General features: G+C 33.1%; 1 protein-coding gene across 3 annotated transcripts; it reads right to left on the reverse strand.

The window, feature by feature from the left end:
- Positions 1–843: 843 nt before the first annotated feature.
- Positions 844–15,135, reverse strand: LOC110018458. Of its 3 annotated transcripts, XM_020715777.1 has the most exons (7): positions 13,750–15,135; positions 8,362–8,506; positions 8,230–8,283; positions 8,050–8,141; positions 2,819–3,054; positions 2,299–2,469; positions 844–1,321 (listed from the first exon to the last, which is right to left on the reverse strand). In XM_020715777.1, exons 1-7 carry the CDS (start codon positions 14,700–14,702, stop codon positions 1,224–1,226), a joined length of 1,749 nt encoding a protein of 582 aa, XP_020571436.1. In that variant the 5' UTR covers positions 14,703–15,135; the 3' UTR covers positions 844–1,223. The 3 variants fall into 3 exon arrangements, with proteins under 3 accessions (XP_020571436.1, XP_020571437.1, XP_020571438.1); XM_020715778.1 differs by lacking the exon at positions 844–1,321 and having other exon boundaries at positions 2,399–2,469; positions 2,802–3,054; XM_020715779.1 differs by lacking the exons at positions 844–1,321; positions 2,299–2,469 and adding an exon at positions 2,641–2,651 and having other exon boundaries at positions 2,775–3,054.
- Positions 15,136–20,172: the final 5,037 nt, after the last annotated feature.

Here is a 20,172-nt window from a genome sequence, read left to right on the forward strand (position 1 = left end):
AATTTCCAAGATCGAGAAGGAGATAACATATAAGTGTCATTATTAAATTCTTGCACATTCCAACTAATAATGTTAGATTATTGCTAAGAGAGAGTTGCCACTTTTATATTTGCCTTTTATTGGCTTAGAGGAGTTTGATTGGGCTAACACGGTGAGAAGTGTGCATTTGACCATGTGTCCAAGTGCCTTGAGGTGAAGCTAGGCAAGGGATTAAGCAAATTATTCACATGTGTCACATTATTAGGACTGATTTCTTTAGGTCTTGAACATGTAAGCCCATTCATGTCAGAGGGAGACCCCACAAATTAACCACCCATAAAATATTTTTTTGAACCTCCGATCCAATGTATTTACGTACGCCACAATCAAACTATTAAGAATTTGATAAGAATGAAAAATATGAGTCAGAATGAAAGAGAATGATTGATATGTAAATAGCAAATTTCGGATGGTCTGTAGCACAAAAACAAACAAAAAAAAAAGGAAAAAAAAAAAACACATATACTGGACATAAACTATCATTTACATGCTCCACAATTCCTTCGTCTTTACAAATCAAACACCTAAAATTTGATATTTATATTCAAAACACCTTGGTATCATAAGGCTATAAATGAAAAACTGCATTTCACTTTTAAAAAGTTTGCAATTGTGATAATTTTGATGTAATATTAAAGATTTGTGTTAAATAAATATGAAAATTTAAGTGTTAAATATGTAAATGCATAAAATGGCATGGTATGCAAGCGAAAGCCTCTCAAGTAAAACATCTTCCTATCGGGGAGATAGCAGTGCACTGAATAAACAAACAGATTACAATTTTACCAGGCAGAGAAAAACTGAAAATGACAAAAAACAATTGACCATTTTGCACAAAACATAAATAATTTACAGAAGCAGATAAATAACATAGATTCATAAAGGTGCTCAGGTGTGGTTTTTCATCTTCTCTCTAACCCTAATTACAATTATAATTCACCATAATTATATCAGCCATAAGATGGCATAATTAGACAAGCTTCAGATTCACAATAGAGGATAAATTTAGTAGATATAGCCTACATGAAATCGGCAAAGGCATCGCCTTCAATGGAAAATGTAGCAGAAGCAGCAGCAGCAACAGCAGCAGCAGCAATAGCAGGGGTCTGGTCTCTCCTGAGACTCAAAGGAACAGTTAAATAAGCTAAAAGCTTATTTTCCCTATTGATATTTAACTAAATAAGCTAATTTACTCTCCCTGATTGGTCAATAAGGGTGCCGACTTGGTCCCCGCAAAGCGCCCTCGAAATACTGTTGGTCTCCATAAGATTAAAAAGAACAACTACAAGAAGATAAAAGATCCAATAAGACCATGCATGTTTCTAAATCATCAAATACATTTGCGTAATTTATATGTTAATGTTAATGATATTTTTGATGTGATGCTTAGAAAAATATGGAAGATTTACATACATATCTCACAATTTCTATGTATTCCCATATCTAACATCTAAAATTTGATTTTTTTTATTTTTAATTTTTTTTTTATAATATGTATAGCACTTTATCTATGCATCAGATGCATTTTGCTTTTTAAAAGTTTGTAATAGTAATGTTTTTTATGTGACATGAAAGATTAGTGTGTTATAAATGTAAAAATTGATGTTTAGATGTTAGATATGTGAATAGATAGCAATTGTGTAGTACATATGTATATGCCCCCATAAATATAAAGATTATGGTGTTAAATAAATAAGAATTTGAATTAAAAGGTATGCATGTAAATCCATCTTTTTGTGATTTACAACCTACCATAAAATTCTTATAACACAACTATATATAAAACACATCAAAATATAAGCACAAAAGTATGCATTTAACTTTAGATAAATTGATATTGGTAATGCTTTTGATTTAATTTAGAGATTAAAGTGGTATCTAAATAGAGATAAAAATTAGGGGCAATTACAAATTACCTACATAACACACCATTTTTATGTCTTAACATATCTCGCACCCAAACTTTCATATTTACACACAAAACACTAAAATCTTTAATATTACATCAAAAATAATATCATCATCAATTTTTAAAAGTGAAATAAATCTTTCCACGAATAGGTTTAAAGCGCCAAACTGTTATGAATGTAACTATGAAAGTTAGGGGTGAGATATGTAAATCATAATAATTGTGCACTACATATGTAAATTTCCCTAAAAATTTAAGTGTTAGAAATGTAAATAAGTAAGAATTCAGTGGTATGCATGTAAAGCAGCCTATTACAAAATAATAAGATCTGAAAGCGTATGTAAGCAAACCAGGAATGTTGTTTTCTTCACAGAAAGTAACCGCAGCCATGTCAATTGCATTGAAACCCCTGGAAATCCATTCTCTAAACGATATGTGCTCAAATGAAGAGCTGCTGCTTCGGGAATGGCAGTCATAAACAATATCTGTAGTGGTTCCTTTCAATACAACATCTGCGTTAACTGCAAAACAAAAGGGGGCATTTACATACATAGCACACAATTCTTATGTATTTACATATCACACCTAAACTTTCATATTCACACACAACACTCAAATATTTAATCACATACAAAATATCACTATAATCACTTTTTAAAATTGAAATACACCTTTTCATGCATAATTTCGAAAGACCGAAGTGCTATGTATGTAAATATGAAAGTTTAAGTGTGAGATATGTAAATACATAAGAATTATGTTACAGATGTAAATTTCCCAAACATAAAATATTTCATTTAGTAGACTGTGGGCAAATAATCCATACAAAAGTTAAGGGAATCCTGCTTTGTACAAGCTATGGCAACCCACTCTCTGAGGCTCTCAGAGCAGCAGCTGTGTCAGTGGTGAAGAGCGGATTTCCCGTTCCAACGCCGATTCCTCCAAATATAACAATTCGTCCTTTTTCGAGATGGCGAATAGCTCTTCGTCTGATGTATGGTTCAGCGACCTCCTGCATCATAAATGCAGTTTGAACACGTGTTTCAACACCGATCTTCTCGAATGATGCCTGGAGCAAGATAGCATTCATGACCGATGCCATCATGCTGTCAAATGATCAACTATTGAAAGTATTAGCTCAAATATATGTAGTATATTCACAATATTATTTGGGGCATTTACATACATACACCCAATTCCTATATATTTACATATCTAAAACCTAAACTTTATCTTTTGCATTTTTATTACACAAATCTTTCATATCACATCAAAAATATCAATTTTTTATTTTTAAAAAGTTAAATTATTTCATGCATAGGTAAGGTGGTATTTATGTAAAAATTTAAGTTTAAATGTTAGATATGTATTAGATATGTAAATACATAGGAATTTAGTGGTATGTATGTAAATCTTCCATATTATTTATGTAAGAGATCATGCATGTAAAATAAGGAACAGAATCAATCAAGCATGTATGTTCTCGATCAAGAATATGTAACAAGCAATCAATACGGCAGCTGGTTGATAAAAAGACTGGAATCAATTTTAGTAGTTCAGCACACATGATCAAGAATAACACCAATCTGTAAATTCAAAAATGTGCAGAGTTGGGATTATACATTAATGTAGGCATTACACAGCAAGAACAACTGTCTTTTCACAGCCTTACTTCCTGAATGAGACAAAATGATGTGCGAAAGCTAAAATCAATAATTGAGATTTGCAGAGTCATGACATAATCATCATCATCATCACTATCATTAGTTTAATGTCTTATAATACTGCTTAAGACCAGCTTTATAATCTTATAACTTCACTCGGGTTATTTATGCATCCATAAATCTAATTAATTAGGGGCTATTTTGGATCATTTTTGTTATTTGTTTTTTTTACTTTTTTTTCGTTATTTTTTTTATTTGAAATAAAACATTTTAGGCGTTTTAGAAACCATAAAATCACCTAAAAATTATTTTAAATATTTTTAAAAACTAACTAAATTTATTTTATAAAACAAAAACATGTGAAAAATACATTAAAAAACTATGTTTCGAATAACAAATACAAACACTAGCTGAAACAAAAGTGATCCCAAATGACCCCTTAGTTATGATTTCATATGACATTTTGACACCTTCACATCTCAATTAGCACTATGCTTTAAAAGGTATGTTTGGAGCAAAGTTCATGGTAATACTCAGAGCAGGGTGAAGTTCACTTGCTTTGAGGCTGTTGGTAAAACTATTTAGCAAATGAGGCTTCACAGAACACAAGGGACAAAACATACAGCTTATGATATAAACAATATTGATTATCTTCAAATTATTAAATGATTAAAATTTGGGGCATTTACATACAAGCCACTCAATTCATTTGCATTTACATATCTAAAACAGTAAAATCTAAACTTTATTTATTGCATTTATACCACCCAAATATTTCATATCACATCAAAAATACCATCAATGTAACTTTTAAAAAGTGAAATACACAGTTTCATGCAAAAGTAAGGTGGTATATGTATATAAAAATTGAAATTTTGGCAATAGATTTGTAAATATTTGTAAATACATAGGAATTGAGTAATATGTATGTAAATCTTCCTTAAAGTTTAATATGTTATCAAAAACCTTCCTACTCATTTGATAACAATTTTAAATGACAAGACCATTTACCCTAATCTTAGCTCAAGCAAGGTCTCTTCCATGAATTTCACATTTGTTTGTCTCCCTTATTCATTAGTGTGCATCTTCTTTAGCTTGCATGAGGCACATCTCTGATCTCCGTTCATTCCCCAGCTCAAAAGCTTCATCAATTCAAAGCGATTACTAGGGGACAACATAACTAATTGCTTAAAGCCACCACATGTGTTTATATTATCTTGGGGCATTTACATACATAGCACACAATTCTTATGCATTTACATATCTCACACCTGAACTTTCATATTTACACACAGAGGACCAAAATGATTAATATCACATAAAAAATAGCATTATTACCACTATTTAAAAATTCAAGCATAGGTTTAAAGCACCAAAGTGCTATGTATGTAATATGAAATTTTAGATGTGAGATACGTAAATACATAAGAATTAAGTGCTACGTGTATAAATTTCCTTAGTATCTTTCCTTATTACCTTTCCCATATCAACAAAGTTGAGAGGAAGGCAATAATATAAGTTAAGAATAAACAATCGCCATAAAGGACTTTGAAATCTAGGAAAATTTAGAACATAGTTTTAGTTTCCTCATTATTAATATTATTTAATCATATTTTTATATTTATGAAATATTAAAAAAATATAATTCAAGAGGCTTACTCCTCACCTCATGACCAGTAAAATGCCTCATCACTCTACCTTTTAAAACATTCATTAACATTATTATTTGCCAGAAAACGTTTACCATACTCTAAAAAGCAAAAAAACAAAGGTTCACCGCACATCTTCTTGTCTAGCAGGATAAGGCTTGATGAATCACTGCGTATAAATTTTTTAGATAGTTTCCATTTTCATTTAGAGGACTCTAATAACTTACTTCACACTCAATTTGGAGAATAAGTGCAATGCCACTGTCTTCATTAATAAACAATCAAAGAGATATAATCAACCATTTGCTTTCTAAAACTTTAGCAAGCAACATAATGATTCTCCTTCGAACAACAAATAAATACCATAAAAGGGTAGAGAATATACCATGAAACCCAAATAGCTACAATTTTCAATAAAACAGCCCTGGTGTTTAATAAAATCTTGTCTAAGTGATTAGATCCACAAAACTCTAGCAACCAACCTAAGCTGCATGTTGGTGAACACCTCGTTCAGTGAATGCCTTGCTGATATAGATATTATCCTTCTTCCAGGAGAAAGAAAAGAAGAGAGATAGAGATCAAGACGAGTGATAGAGATCCAGAGGACACAGGAATCTCAATATTTAAGAGCAGGGGCAGAATGAATCATGAAATGGCTTAATTCAATTCATAATAATGAAAAACAACATCCTCCAAATGATATTTATATAAAAGGGTTTAACTTCCAAATTTAAAATATGTCCATCATCAAATCTAAATTCAAATAAAATTTTCTCGTTTAATTAAATTTACAATCATAATAATCCAAAAGGAAAACTTTTTCCTAATTTAAAGAAAAATAATAATAATATAGACATTTAAAATCATGAACCAGTCTAGTTTTGCTTCAGTTTAGACATGGGGTGCACTTGTGGCCTATAAATCTAGATTTCACTTCTGTTAAAAAAATAAAATAAAATTATCCTTCAACAGTTCTCATATCTTCATTTTGATGCTATCCAGCATGACAGCTTACAGGGCTTCCAGGGTCAAAAAATCCATTCAACTCAGTAGAATGCCAAGCCAAAAGCAATATTCAATAATTGCAAAATGACTTTTACCGGGTAATGAAGGATAGCTGGGCTAATATTTTTGGTTGTAATTCCGCTAGTTAATAACTTAATATCCTTTCACAGCACAAGAGAATAAAGTAATATAGAATAAAATAAAGTTAAGTGCTTGCTAACTGTAAGCTGGAGTTAAAATGCTTCAAGGTTGAACAATTAAGCTTCAATTAAAATATAAATTTACAATTAAAGTTAATGCCCTAAGTTATATGTTTATGTTCAGTTACCCAGTAAAAATTAAGTAATCAATATTGCTATTTACAAGTCTAGCACCTGCTTTCTTCCATTTTTCAAATTCTCGCTCGAATATCAAAATTCATCATAAAACCCTAACCCATATTTTTCATTTTTATCAAATTATAAATGGTTTGATCGTGGAAAATACAAATACATCGGTTCAGTAGTTCAAAAACATCACCTGGGTGCTAGATTTTGTAAATAGCAATATTTCAGGAGCTATGTATGTAATTATCCCAAAACTTGAAATACATGATGCAATACTTAAGTATTAAATAAGGAAAAACTAATCTCATTGGTTATGTGTATTTAGAAATCCAATAAGATAGTTGTTTCAACAGAATTACATTTGAATTCAAATTTATAAATAAGAAGAGAAATGATGTGATAGTCAAGTATTAAATAAAATAATTGTAGCATTCAAAATAAAAAAAGTGCCATGCGTCATATATAATTTTATAGTCAAGCGCATTTGAATTCAAATTCAAACAGTTATATGACGATCACAGAATAACTGTTCCATCATGGAGTTGCAAGCTTAATATAATGAAGATTATATCTCGGTGTTGCAATTCATGCACATATAATAGTATAAGTAATACCAGCTTTAGGAGAATGCAAGGCATATATTTTTTTTTGTATCAACCAACATTACGTTATTGAGTTTGCTTAAGCGCATTTATCTAATTTCAATACTCTATGCAATATCTCCATAGTGAGCTATCATATATTAGTTGCCAGTTGGATCCTTTTTCCAGCCAACACAGTAATATTATTCCTTCAAAATTTCCTCTTAAAAAGCCTGTGTCTAGAATAAAATTTGAATCTATACAGACAAACCTAAAATTTAAGAAATAATTGTATGCGCTCCATATGTCACATGAACATTCAGTTCCTCTCAGGCAATCATCAAATCTATAATGAATTCCATTGTAAGGAGCTCCAATGCAAGTTCACAAATGTGACTAATGCTATTGAAAAATAATCACAATACTATTTCCTTACACAAATTTCATGAATTCTAACCTGTTGGTAGTTAAATGATGGAGAAACGTATCAAAATGTTCCCTAGACTCTTTTAGAGGTGTATTTTGATCCCAAAGTCTATAAAAGTGTAAATTTAGTTCTCATATATTTTTTTAAATGGGGAATAAAATAGTCTTTTGTAGAGACTATTTCGGCCCATATTAAAAGATTCTAGGGATTAAATTGATATTTCTATAGACTTTGAGGCTAAAATAACCTCATATAAATAGTGATGGGACTATGTTGGTACTTTACTCTTAAGTGATGGGATCCAATCAAAAGCACAAGTTGATAACAAATAAAACATATTTTGTATAAGAAAAGATTAACTAATTATTAATTTAGTATAAGAACTCCATAATGACAGTTAAAACATATTAAATAAGATTCAAAAGTACCATCAATATAGACGAACATACCTGATTTGGTAAGTGGTGGATCTATCTATGCCAGTAACTTCCACCCAAGTATCACCGCAGAAAAAATTCCGACCACCAACAACAATTGCCACCTATTAATAAATCACACCAAAAAAAAAACTGTAGAATCTAAAGATGCACGGTGTATTGCTTTATATATTGCATTTAAAAAACATGTACCTCAACACCAACACGGCTTGCCATAGCAACCTCTTTGGCAATCAACATCATAACCTAACAAAGAAAAATGTTAAATATCATATGCCGAAAAGCCTAGTTAACATTCTCTGACAGTATTGGATAGAAGCTCACCTTCGGGTCAACATTCTGGGGACCTGTCCCAGCTAATACAGCGCTACTAATTTTCAAAACGGCTCTCTTCCATCTAGGATTTGATAGTGATTTCAACTTAAAATTACTTGTTAAACTAGATGAAACAGGTGAGGTAACAGGATATCTGCACATGCAATCAACCAAAAATGAGATTGAAATAATTTGCTAATTCATAACGACAATGCACATTGCCAAAATAAGGCCAATACTTACAAGGTAAAGCTATTAATATTCATCAATGATGAAGTTCTATATTAATTCAGGGTGTTTATAATAATATTCTTACGATTAAATGACTATGACACTCATTCAAACATTTCTCTAAGGAAGTTGAGATTTTCGGTGATTAAAATCAAAAATATAAATGGAATAATTAAAAAAAGCACGAATTCAGAAGATGCTCTGCATCGGGCTGAATTATGATTACAATCCTAAGGATGCTGATCCCTGCAGTTCCACAATTACATATTGCTTGAAATCTATAATTTAATTCTCCAGAATATTGCATTAAGTGCAAGTTTTGACTGTGTATCTCTTCTTCCTCATAATGTGTTCTTGATTAGAAGTTTGGAGAGAAGAATGAGGATATATTTTATCATGACCATGCACAATATGAATAGATGTTCCAAGGATTTTGTAATGAGAATTGGAAGGTAAATCCTTCTTTGTAGTCAGGAATTGAACTGGCATATCTCATCCTATATTTCTAGATCTGTCGGTGCTTGGCTTTTTAATCTTTATCTCAATCAAGTTGAGTTTCCAACCAGCTAAATGGACAGGCTATTGGACCGGAATTATCTTGTTATCACTATAAGGTGCTTCCTAAACATCAAGTCCAATATATCGTACCAAGATTGGGAACAGTTGAGCTACGTGACTTCACCTAGCATGATCTTTTGGCCCATCTTACCTAATTGGAGGCTTGGAGCACATGTTACTCAACTCCAATTTCTCTTCCTCAGCAACTTGGTTGACTCAGTTGCCTAAGAGGTTCTTCCATGAACCTGGTCTTTTTTGAAAAAAGGCAATGCACACTAAGCGGGAGCTATACCTATATTGACTTTGGCAATCCTTGCCTCATCTCCAGTTTTCAACATAGACCAAAGATCTAGTTTTCTTCATTTGAAATTTTTGAACTTCCGAATTTGGATAGTTACTCATATTGATTTGTCATTTAAGACAGTCAGGCGACTTATTTAGTGAGATTTATTCGTGTCAATTTTATTATTACTTTTGAAGGAGAAGCTTCCTAGTGCGAATGGAAGAGAGTGACTAGTGGGGAGACCAAGCAAAGCATCCTAAGGGGGAGCCCTTTTTCTTCTTGGATTATATTCAACTTGGGGCTTGCACTAGCCTTATTAATAAGAAATATTGGAGCTAGAGGGTCTAAATATGTCTGCTCTGCCTCCCATTATTTCTAATTTACTAATTTCTTGACCTCCTCCCCCAAGTAAAAAAATCTTTATTTCATTTTGGAGGTGTTTTGTCTCCATTACGATTCTTTTTATTATTTTAACACTGTCAATGCCGAGTCCCAAGTCCCGGATGTGTAAAGTGAAGGGTTGCGTTGAGTAGTAAACAGACAGTGTAAAATTTGTCCAAAAATCATGACATAAATCTTTTTGATCATTGTGTAAATGTCAGGACGTCCCCTGGAAGCAATGCACTTTATGACCTGAATACAGTAAAAAAGTGTACAAATTTCGTTACACCGGCATCAGGGTATAGTGTTAAATAACCAAGAGTTCCCACATTACGAATGGATGTGGGTAAATAAGTTAATCCATGAAACTAATACTATGATAGAATCTTGGAATATAGATATTTTCATAGTAAATTAATGGAAATAGTTGATATTATGATTCATAGAAATATAAATATCTTATGTATTCAAAAAACTAAATGAGTTAGAAAAAAGGCTAAGGAGATTGATAACTTAGGCTTTAAACTTTTGTATTCATATAACAATCACACTAGAAATGGTGTAGCTGTAATTATAAATAAGAGTTTAAAAGATAATGTTATAAAAATTAATAGAGTTGAAGATAGAATTATAAGCCTTAAGATTATTATTGATTCTAAGATTTTAATATTATAAGTGCTTATGTTCCATAAATAGGTTTAAATATAGGTTTCAAAAAAATTATAGAATGATCTAGAAGACTTAATATAAATGATACCTCTTGAGAAAGAAATTTTATTCGAGGAGATTTAAATGGACACGTTGGTATAGTTGTAGAAGATTTTAGAAATATGCATAATGGCTATGGTTTTGAAGTGATTAATGAAGAAAATAGTTAAATTAGATTTTGCTTTAATGTTATTATTGTTAATATTTTATTCAAGAAAATAGATGAGCATATTATTACCTATAAGAACGGATCTAATAAAACACAAATTGATTATTTTCTAATGAGAAGTGATTGTCGAGAATGTAAAGAATGTAAGGTCATTCCAAGTGGGGATTTAAGTACTCAACATCGATTAGTAGTTCTAGATGATTAGTAGTTCTAGATTAGTAGTTCTAGATTTTAAGATGAAGAGTTGTAAAATAAATAATACTAGAAAATATTGTTGTAGAATTAGATGGGGCACCTAAAAGACAAAGAAAATTATTTTTATAAGTAAACTTCAAAATTCCAAGATTTGGGATGTTCATGAAGAAGCAAATTCTACGTGAGATAAAGTAACAAACACTATTAAACAAGTGACAAAAGATGTACTAGGAGAATCAATAAATAAAGTTTATATAAATGAAAATAGTTGGTGATGGAATAATAATATGCAAGAAAATATAAATATAAAAATTTATATTATAAAAATTGATTTAAATATAAAAGATTAGAAAACTGAGCAAAATATAAACTTGTCCGTAGGGAGTCTAAGAGAAGAATCTATGACGCTATAAATTTTACTTTTAGTAATCTTTATAATAAATTAGATACTAAAGAATGTAAAAAATACATGTATAGACTAGCTAAACAAAAAAAAAGTAAAGATTTAACTCAAGTAAAGTATATTAAAGATGAAAATAAAAAAAATATTTTTTATAGAAAAATATATTCAACATAGGTGGGTGAGTTATTTTGATAAACTTTTTAATAAAATTTATGAAAATACAATCAAACCTTAGTAATTTAATATTATTATTAATAATAAAATAATTCATTTTTACCATCGTATCAGTTAAAAAAAGTTGATGAGGCTTTAAAAATATGAAAGGTAAAAAGTCTGTAGGACCTGATAATATTCCAATTGAAATGTGAAAATATACAAGAGATTTGGGAGTTTCTTGCCTTACTAAATTTTTTTATATTATTTTAAAAACTAAAAAGATGTCTGAGAAGTGGGGGAAGAGTATTTTAGTGTTTATCTTTTAAGAATAAAAGGGATGCACAATAGTGTAAAAATTATAGAGAAATTAAGTTGATTTGTCATACTTTAAAATTATAGGAGAGGGTAATTGAAAATTTGTTAAAATGCATTACAAAGATTTCTCATAATTAATATGGATTTATGTCGGGCAGGTCTACTATGGAAGCTATACATTTATTGAGAGGTTTAATGGAGAAGTTCAGAGAGAATAAGGAGATCTACATATGATTTTTATTGATTTAGAAAAAAACTTACGATAAGGTTCCAAGAGATATCCTTTGGAGAGTTATAGAGGAGAAAGGCGTTGATATGACTTATATTCAAAACATTAAAGATATGCATACTAGAGCTGTTACTTGTGTTTGAACAAAAGGAGGATTTAAAAAATATTTTAGTTGGATTACTTGGTTTATGCCTCTCGTTGATGATATTCTTCTCATGGATAAGACTAGAGATAAAGCTCAAGAAAAACTTGAATTAAAGATGTCAACATTGGAGTCTAAATACCTTCGTTTGAGTGGAACTAAAACAGAACACATGGAATGTAATTTTAATAGTAGTAACTCTAGTGATAGAGTTGTAATTATGGGTGATCAAATTATTAAAAGGTGTGAACGCTATAGATATCTATAGATATCTCGGGTAGATATCTCGGGTCTATTGTTCAAAGTGATTGTGATATAGATGGGATGTCATTAATAGAATTCAAGTTAGTTGGTTGAAGTGGAGGAACATTTCAAGCCTCTTGTATGAAAGAAAAGTACAACTTAAACCGAAAGAAAAATTTTATAAGATGGTGATGAGACCTACAATGCTCTATGGCACTGAATGTTGGCCTTTAAAAGAGAAGCATAAAACTAAGTTAAGTGTTGTCGAGATGAGAATGCTTAGGTGGATGAGTGGCCTTACAATTAGAGACAAAATACAAAATGAATATATCCATGATAGGGTTGGTGTAGCTCCAGTGGCGGACAAAATTAGAGAAAGTTGTGTTAGATGGTTTGGTCACATTAAACGTCGACCATTTGATGGTCTGATTAGGAAAGTAGATGTTTTAGATTCGCTTATGTTAAAAGAGGTAGAGGTAGACCTAGAAAGACTCGGGCATATTGTAAAAAAAATGATTTATTAAAATTAAATGAAAATATGACTCTTAATAGGACGCAATTAGAAAAAGGATTCATGCAGCCGACTCCACTTATTGGGGTAAAGGTTTGTTGTTGTTGTGTTGTATTTCTTCTTTCTCTTTCTTGACTTATTAACTCGATGCTTACTAATTCTAAAGTCAAATTCTCATGAATTAGAGGCAATATTTCCTTTTTTGACTCATGCTTTTGTCCCGTCACTTTTCTTATTGTTTGTTCTTCTATTTTTTTCGTTCTAACCTTCCTAAATTATATGGCATGTACTTTTAAAAGCTTGGAATTAAATGAAGAAAGAGAAATGATAAAAAATTCATAAATAAAATTGAAGAAAGTTTTTTGGCTGCAAATATGATTTTAAGTTAAATAGAATTTAGTAAATACAGTAAATCCAGATTATCAAATCCAAATCCTGTAAATCTAGAATAGTGTTTGGTTCAATTTAATGTTAAATCCATTAAATTTGTTTATCCTGTTTGACATAAATCCATTTCTCTAATTTCCTTCGTAAGTTAAATCTGTTAAATCCACATAATAATTATATTTAATAAATCCGGATTTAGGTTAAAAAATTAACGGAAAGGGATGATTTTTAGATTTAACAAAATTCGGATTTAACTTCCTCCAAATTTTTTGTTTGGTTGTATTGGTGTTAATATTAATGTAAATCCTGCTCAAATCCGGCTACTAAATACTCCCTTAGTGTTTACTAACTCAAAAAACTATTTGGTAAGTTTTAGCCTAATTTTAGCCTAATTCATGAATAATTTAGGCTAAACAAACAGCCTCAAAACATCTAAAATGAATTTCGTGTATGGAAAAAGTGAGTTTGGGTGCAAAACAATGGGACCTCTTCATCTGTCTCGGAGCAGGAGTGGTATCACCTAGTGCCGCACCCTTATCTTCATCGGGAACAACCTTAGAAGAAGAGGAGGAACCCACGACCTGCTCCATCTTCTTGAACCATGGCCAATGGCTAACAGTAAGGTTTCCACTGCTAAGTCGCTGGCATTCCACCTTATAACGCTTCTTGAGATTATCAACCTTGTTTTTGCACTGCTCCACGGTTTTGCCTGACTTCTGCTTGTCGCATCTCTCGCTTACAGTAGTGGCAACGTCTTCCCAGTCCCTCCCCCTTAAATTTCCACGGTTCAGCTGTATGTACTTCTCCGTATACGCATCCAGAAGGCAGCCAATGGCCGAATCGCTCCACTCCTCGCGGTCCTTTCGGTAGTCTCCAGACGAATTCGGCGCCGTCAAAGCTGACCTAGACCGCTTGTTACCGATGTTGTAGCCGTATGGCGATTCTCCATCGCTGAGCTCATCCCGGTCCCTGCGCTTCGAGTCGACACGGGAAGCATGGTGGGGGTGTTGCTGCTGTTGCTGGTGGTGAAGGTGGGAAGCAGATGCCGCCGCATGGGACTTGTTGCTAGGGTTATCATCCCCATCGACATCGTCGTCTTCTGGATGCTGTGCCGGATCGAAGGGGTTTGATCCCGGATCGTCTCCGGTGAAGCAATGGTTGTGTGGGTTCATATCCGTCTGGGCAAAGGCTTGGCCGTAGCCCTCATGATCATCTTCCTGGCTGACAGCGCCTATGGCCACTTTCTTCGAGTTGATTGGGTTGAGGTGAATACTGCGCGAGTGAATTGGCATCGGTGCCTTGGAGATGTAGCGATGGCTTGAGAAGGAAACAGGGCCGGCAGCCACGGTTGCTGAAGCTTGCTGCTGCTGCTGGGGATGATGATGGTGAGACTGCCCCTCGTCACCGAGGAGAGCGAAGTCGTCGTCGCAGGAGGCCATCGGTGTTGCGGCGGCGTTAGGGTTAGGGTTAGGGCTTTCGGATCCGTGCCTGGCGGAGGCAACGCGAGACGGGACGGGAAGCAGACGACGTTAGAAACGAGAGTCGGTATCGGCTGTGCAAGGTCAATTAAATGCGTAACGGTGGGAGTTCCCGGAGGCCTGTGGGTTACGGAACCGTTACGATGGCTCATGACTCCGTTAACACCTCGTGCGATTACCGAGTGCTGAAGCGGTTCAACTCAACTCGCCATTTTAACTTCTTCGAGCAAAGCGTTCAACGATCCCATCTCGATCACCGCCGCAGCAAGTTTGTTAAGTGCTGACAATAAATGGGGAAAATATTACACCAGAGCTCTTAACAAAGAGCTACGTTTGAAGCATTGATATTTAGACACATAAATGTGATGGAAAAATAAAAAAAAATAATTTTAGAGCAGGGAAATATTCTTCCTATGTTATTCCATATTATTTAGGTGTTATTGTGGTGGTATTTATGTGTTACTGTGTTCTGGGAATATTCTTAGTGTTATAATAACACAATAACACATTGATACCACCGCAATAACATCTGAATAACGCAGAACAACACAGGAGGAATATTCTTTTGTGTTATCGGATCAGATCACAGGAAAACACGTGCATTTCCTTAAATCCACGTGTTTGTATATCGGTGGACTCCGAACGTAGCTCTACGTTAGGAGTCCGGATGTAATATTTTTCCAATAATTGAATGGTTCGATAAATTATTAGGGGTTCATTCATATTTATTTAATTAAATAATTAAATAATTTTGAACATTTATAAATATGTTATAATTACATAGAGACCACTCGAATTTTCATATTTATAAGCTCTAAGATGATTTTTTTAAACTATCAAACCTTCATATTTACTTGTGCTACAATCAAACTATTGAGAATTAAATTTTCATATTTATAAATTAAGCTCTAAGATGATTTTTTTAAACTATCAATCCTTTATATTTACTTGTGCTACAATCAAACTATTGAGAATTTGATAAAAATAAAAAATATTTATTAGGGTTTATCATGAATTTTCATATTTTAATGAGAATTTGAAAAATGGATGAAAAAGGGTGGTTGATTTGTAAATAGCAAGTTATGGGTGGTCTTGTACATTTGAACGAATACTTATTCAATTTATTTATATTCTTGAAAAGTGACATCATGAATAAATTAGATAAACACATTCATTTAATGTTAATAAATAAACACTTTAACAAACCCAATTAAAGCATTTACATTAAATTAATTTTTTTTAAATAAAATATTAGTTTTAACATTTTAAATTATTTAATTTAATTACATTACTTGATTATTTTTTATTTACAAACTAATCATATACAACTTAAACTTTTACTAATAAAATTCAATAAGATAATTTAATTATTTTTAATTAAAAGTTTCCTAAAAAAATATTAAGGCTAATAGAATAAAATTGTACTATCGATATATATATATATATAATCACATTTTGACTGCCTACATAATATTCTTCCCTTTCTCCAGGTTTGTAGATTGTTAATCAACAAGAGATTTGTTATACAATCTATATTTTTGATTGATTAACCCTAGAGTAGAATCCTTATTCTATAGTACAGTCATTAGACAACTCAAGACAAGGTTGGTTGATCTGGTTTGGCTTTGACCAATCCTTTCCACGGGTCTAATTGATGATCCATCAGAAGTTGGGGCACAACTCATATGGCACCATCAAGATATGATCCAGTTCGTTAATCTAATCACAGTTGCAGTTGCTGACATACATTCACACTTTGGGTTAATAATTTTAAGTCGAGATAAATCCCTTAACTCAGCCTAACTCATTGGACACTAAAGATATGATTTTCCTTTCTCAAGTTTACCAGTTTTGTTGATACACCGACTTCAACATAAACTGACACTTCAACTCTGTAAATTTAGGATGGGCCCTAATATAGCCATTGCACACTACCGAGTTAGGATCACAAAATTTATCTAGTGTGGACTAAAGAAACGGGCTTGGATTGACTCTCCATCATTGGGATTAAGCCCTGACATGCCCCCGCACAGAGCAACTTGATTCATTACTTTTATTGTACAATAAAGCAGTGTCTTGACTACTATAAAGTAAGTTTAAAACAAAAAAAAACCTTTCATAGTCTTTAGTCATTGGACACCTAAACTATAATCAACAAATCAAATCTAATGAAATCAACACAAATCAACACCAAATTGACAGACCAACAAATTTTCCTACTCGGTTCATTGACCTCGGTCCCCTCATAGGACTTGATAAGTTAATGTCTTGACACTGCAAACCCAATAAAGTATGTGCAGCTCAATAATATAATCATTGCACACTGTCGAAAGTTCCTTAGGAGTCCAAAGCCCAATGGTCAACTCCTAAGACAATCAAATCAGAGCTTACAGTAGGTTTCAATCCCTGAAGTGTCTGCCTTAAACTAATTATCTGACTTGCCTTCATGTTAGATTCTTGTATCATCTATCTAAGACAAGTCACCACTGTGCACCTCTGTAGGCCGAGAATAAGTCTATGCACCCTTTTTCCTAATGTGCTCAAGCACAACAAAAATTAACATCACAACTCATTAAATCAAACTCTCTAATAAAATTAAACAGAATTATCCAAAATTTTCTTCTACGACTACGTATTAGGATGAATGATATGCTACAATGTTGTCCTTTTTGATCTAGTCATCCTATCTATCTTCTAGGTTGGATGTTAGTTCTCGCGCTTTCCTTCCTAGTATAAACACTTTTTCTCAGTTTCCTAGCTAGTTATCAGAATGAATGATATACCCCAGTGTTGTCCTTTCTGATCTAATCATTTTGTTCATCTTCTAGGATGGATGTTAGCCCCAATGCTTCCCTCATAGTATAGGCAGTTTTCACAGTTCCCCATCTAGCTTACAAGATGAATGATATGCTACAATGCTGACCTTCTTGATCTAGTCGACCTTCTCACTTCTTTGGGTAAATGTAAATTCATATTTGTTTTCCATCGTAATGTGTCTAAGTAAACCTGAAATCCTCAGCTGATCTTAAACATCTCAATTCACAAAATCACAAACTTATGACCCCTTTCAAATTTCATTGATCGCTTCGATCAACGTCAATATATGTGGCGTACTTTGGATAGTCCACCATATATTAGGGGTCATTTTGTTGACCTCATTTTTTGTCATATAATACTTGTACGAACATCACCCCTTGATCTGACATGCCATGATTAGTCAAAAGGGAATCAACTACCTTTTTTTTTTGGCCTGGCGTGGTCATGGTAGGCCTTGGCGTGACCACTCTCCAAAATATCTCAGCTTGGTCATGCCTAGCCCAGGCGTGACCACACCCAGGCATATCGACTTCACATGTCAGTGATTTGTGGCCTTCGTAGACATATCAAACTCCAAATTACCGTACTCATTGGTCGACAGTGATCTGTGACACAATAACCACCATACTGATCATCACCGTCGAGTCGCCACCTTATCGGAGGACTCTACCACCGCCTTCCCCACCTATAAAAGGGGGTCTTCGACACTGGTCTTTTACTGTTTGCACTGTCTGGGCACTGTTCGAAGAGGAAGAAGAAGTGTAAAGGGAGAACAAAAAGGGATTTCGATGTGCTTCTTCCTCCTTTTCCTCTTCTATTTAACCTCCTCTCCTCTCTGTAAATTCCCCTTCCTTCCACTCTTAAAATAAGCATTTTATTTTTAACTTTTAAACCTAATTCAATCAACTCAAAGACCTTGGATTAGCCTTGGGTATAGGTTTAACTCAGTTTGACCCGAATCCAACCTAACACAAACTCACTTAGCCTAAACCCATCCCAAAATCAAAACCCAACCTAACCCCGCCTAACCCAAACTTACATAGCCTATACCTAGCCCAAAATCAAAACTGAGCCTAACCCAAGTATGACCCAACCCAAACCACGTGATAGCGGTCATGAGTTGTTTGCTCGTGTCATGTACCTTAATTATAAATTTAATTAAAACTATGCCGATGAGTCTGCTATTCATGTGGGGCAGTGAGAGACTCACTCTCTACCTCGTGGCTTAACGGGAGCTTTAAAAACATCAGAGCATTCCCCTGCGAAATGACTGTCCTTTAATAGTCATGTGCTAGTTGTCACTTCTAATATAAACAAAATTTCTTGGATCAAGAGTGTTCTCAGGCAAACTTCAAGATGTTAACCAAGCAAGATACGTCCCCTTGGGAGCACTATAAATCCCAAAACATGCAAACACACCTGAATATCTAGTTTTTGATAGTCAATGTAGGTATTCTTTCGCTGATATTGGTTCAAGGCTCATCCACCATATCTTATTTTGGCTAACTTACTTAACATAACATTGTGAGGTTTTTCACACGTAGGCTCTCCACGTTCTTTTTCTTGTTTATCGTCTTTGTCGTATGTCCGTCTTTTCCAGTTCCTCGCTTCTTTTAATCATTCACATATTCTAGTAGAGAGATTCAGAAAAAAAGGAAGTATACAAGGATGGATAAACTGACGACTTCTTTAAAAATAAAAAGAGAAAGGAATGAAAACATACAATAAATGAACGAATAAAAGGAAGACGACAAAATGAATCGGGAGGAAAAAAAGAAATAAATCGAGAGTCTAAATTGGGAAAGTAGTGAAACGAAAAGAATCTATTGGAAGAAAAAGAAAAAGGTAAGATTTTTTTTTTTTCAAGGAATGATATATATTGTGAAATAATGAAATACCCTGTTAAGTAACGACGCATTTTGTGGAGTAACGAAGTACTCTATTGAGCGATGAAGTCTCCCGCACATGAAAACTTGTAGGGTTCTAAATATTGTGCAACGACGCATCCCGAACACGATTTACGACCCAACGATAACTTCCAACAACTATTTTTAATCGCTGTATAACGAATTTTTCTGTGTACAAATATTGTGCTTGGAAAACCTTTTGTAACCCTTTCTTATCTGGGTACAATAGACTTTTTTTTTGTATTTGAGAATTTATAGTAGATCATTTTAACTGAACTAAGCCTCGTGATTTTTTTTCTATTTGAACTTTTCCACGTAAAAATTCTTTATATCTCATCCTATTCATTTTATTATCTATATGTGCAAGACTTCATATAATATTGAGACACTAAATTATCCCTCAACCGTCCACTAGAAAATTTTGGCAGGGAAAAAATCAAAATTTAGAGACTGTAAATACATAAAAATTGGTTGGTATGTACATAATTGTCCTTTCAAAAATATTGCTGATTAGAGCTCATCATTTACTAAACATCTGCTAAAATTATATTTTTTAACTAAATAATTGCATAAATTAAATATGAAGAGAGAGAGAGGGCGATAGAGAGAGAGAGAGAGAGAGAGAGAGAGAGAGAGAGAGAGAGAGAGAGAGAGAGAGAGAGAGAGAGAGAGAGAGAGAGAGAGAGAGAGAGAGAGAGAGAGAGAGA

The sequence above is a fragment of the Phalaenopsis equestris genome, unplaced genomic scaffold (assembly GCF_001263595.1).
Source record: "Phalaenopsis equestris unplaced genomic scaffold, ASM126359v1 Scaffold000022, whole genome shotgun sequence".
NCBI classification, from domain to species: Eukaryota; Viridiplantae; Streptophyta; class Magnoliopsida; order Asparagales; family Orchidaceae; genus Phalaenopsis; species Phalaenopsis equestris.